This window comes from Myiozetetes cayanensis, unplaced genomic scaffold (assembly GCF_022539395.1).
Source record: "Myiozetetes cayanensis isolate MyiCay16 unplaced genomic scaffold, myiCay2020 scf360, whole genome shotgun sequence".
Taxonomy (NCBI): Eukaryota; Metazoa; Chordata; class Aves; order Passeriformes; family Tyrannidae; genus Myiozetetes; species Myiozetetes cayanensis.
Genome location: NW_026087589.1, coordinates 15212 through 17190, shown reverse-complemented (window position 1 = coordinate 17190; position 1979 = coordinate 15212). Strand labels below are relative to the sequence as shown.

Sequence of the window (1979 nt, the reverse complement as noted above, 5' to 3'; positions counted from 1 at the left end):
CTCAGTAGTGCCTGGTGTTTTTTAAGAGAAACATGGGAGGATGGTGTTGTTCCATCTGGGAAAGGTGAAAGCCCAGAGAATCCTGACACACAACAGGAACAGACCAGCTCCCCTCACTGTGCACTCATCATTGTCCTTCACAGAACTCCCTCTGTTTCCACTGTGGGCATCAGAAATGCTAAGGGTTTCTGGCATCCTTAAATGGTCATCAGGGAAGATGAAGAGGAGCTGTAGAAACTCTAGGAAAATAAAAATGCATTCCAATACCCATTCCTCAGAACTTGAAGTGCAGATGGTGACAAGCCCTTTGCATTACAGCAGTTTCATAGGACAAAGCTGAACACAGGAGAGGGCCCTGACCCAACACATTTCCACAGAGTAAGGATGAACTATGCAAGTGTGGTGGGCAGTTCCCTGCTCGTCATATCACACTCAGCCAGAACAAACCAGGGCTCCACTCCTGGAGTTGAAGAAAGATCTCCTATAAATTCAAAAGGCTGTCTGTCTGACAGGGGAGGGTCTATGGGAAACAAGAGAAGTTTCCCTTAACTCATCACTGCCTTTTTTTCCTCTGACAGTTCCCCATGCCCAAAGGCATCAAATGCCCAACAGCAGCTCCATGGCCCAGTTCCTGCTCCTGGCATTCTCAGACAGGCGGGAGCTGCAGCTGCTGCACTTCTGGCTCTTCCTGGGCATCTCTCTGGCTGCCCTCCTGGGCAACGGCCTCATCCTCAGCGCCGTAGCCTGCGACCAGCACCTGCACACCCCCAGGGACTTCTTCCTGCTGCACCTCTCCCTCACAGACCTGGGCTCCATCTGCACCACTGTGCCCAAAGCCATGCACAACTCCCTCTGGAGCACCACAACCATCTCCTACACAGGATGTGCTGCACAGCTCTTTTTCCTTCTCTTCTTCCTTGGAGCAGAGTATTTCCTCCTGACCATCATGTGCTACGACCACTACGTTGCCATCTGCAAACCCCTGCACTACGGGACCCTCCTGGGCAGCAGAGCTTGTGCCCACATGGCAGCAGCTGCCTGGGCCTCTGGGTTTCTCAATGCTCTGCTGCACACAGCCAATACATTTTCCCTGTCCCTTTGTCAGGGCAATGCCCTGGGCCAGTTCTTCTGTGAAATCCCTCAGATCCTCAAGCTCTCCTGCTCACACTCAGGCTACCTCAGGGAAATTGGGCTCACTGTAGTTAGTGCCTGTTTAGTGTTTGGTTGTTTCATTTTCATTGTTTTCTCCTATGTGCAGATCTTCAGGGCTGTGCTGAGGATCCCCTCTGCTCAGGGACGGCACAAAACCTTTTCCACGTGCCTCCCTCACCTGGCCGTGGTCTCTCTGTTTGTCAGCACCATCATTCTTGCTCACCTCAAGCCCCCCTTCATCTCCTCCCAACCCCTGGATCTGGGGGTGTCAATTCTGTACTCGGTGGTGCCTCCAGCACTGAATCCCCTCATCTACAGCCTGAGGAACCAGGAGCTCAAGGATGCCATAAGGAAAATGATGACTGGATTCTTTTCAGAAACAATAACCTGCCTCTTTTCTTCTGCAGAACACTCACTGTGTAACCCTTTACTGGCCCAGCCTACCTTCTAAATCTTTTGAGTGTGGTGGTGGGGGAGTTTTCCTATATTTTTTCCTCTTTTTATGTTGTTAACATAGAACTTTATTCTTCATCACATACCTAATTCATTCTATACATTTTGTTTTGATCCAAAATTGTGTAAATGAGGAAACATTCGCTGTGTGTGTATTTAAACAAAAAAAATGTTACTGCAGCAACTTGTTTGTCAAACATCCATCCTTTGTTATTGTGTACATTAGGAATCACAATCTCTAATAATGGACTTGAGTTTTTTTGTCCAGATTCGTGCTCCAAGAACGTCCCTGCAACTGGAGGACAGTGCCTGTGTGCAGAGGAGAAGAGTCCTGGGACAGGAACACTGCCAGGGAGCAGCAGCTCTTGGGCTTT

At 49.4% G+C, this 1979-nt stretch overlaps 1 protein-coding gene across 1 annotated transcript; it reads left to right on the top strand.

The window, feature by feature from the left end:
* Positions 1 to 601: 601 nt before the first annotated feature.
* LOC126646663 (olfactory receptor 14J1-like) lies at positions 602 to 1519 on the top strand (the record flags this gene model as incomplete). Its single annotated transcript, XM_050328124.1, has 1 exon — positions 602 to 1519. A coding segment is annotated over exon 1 (918 nt), but the record flags the coding sequence as incomplete, so codon positions are not given.
* Positions 1520 to 1979: the final 460 nt, after the last annotated feature.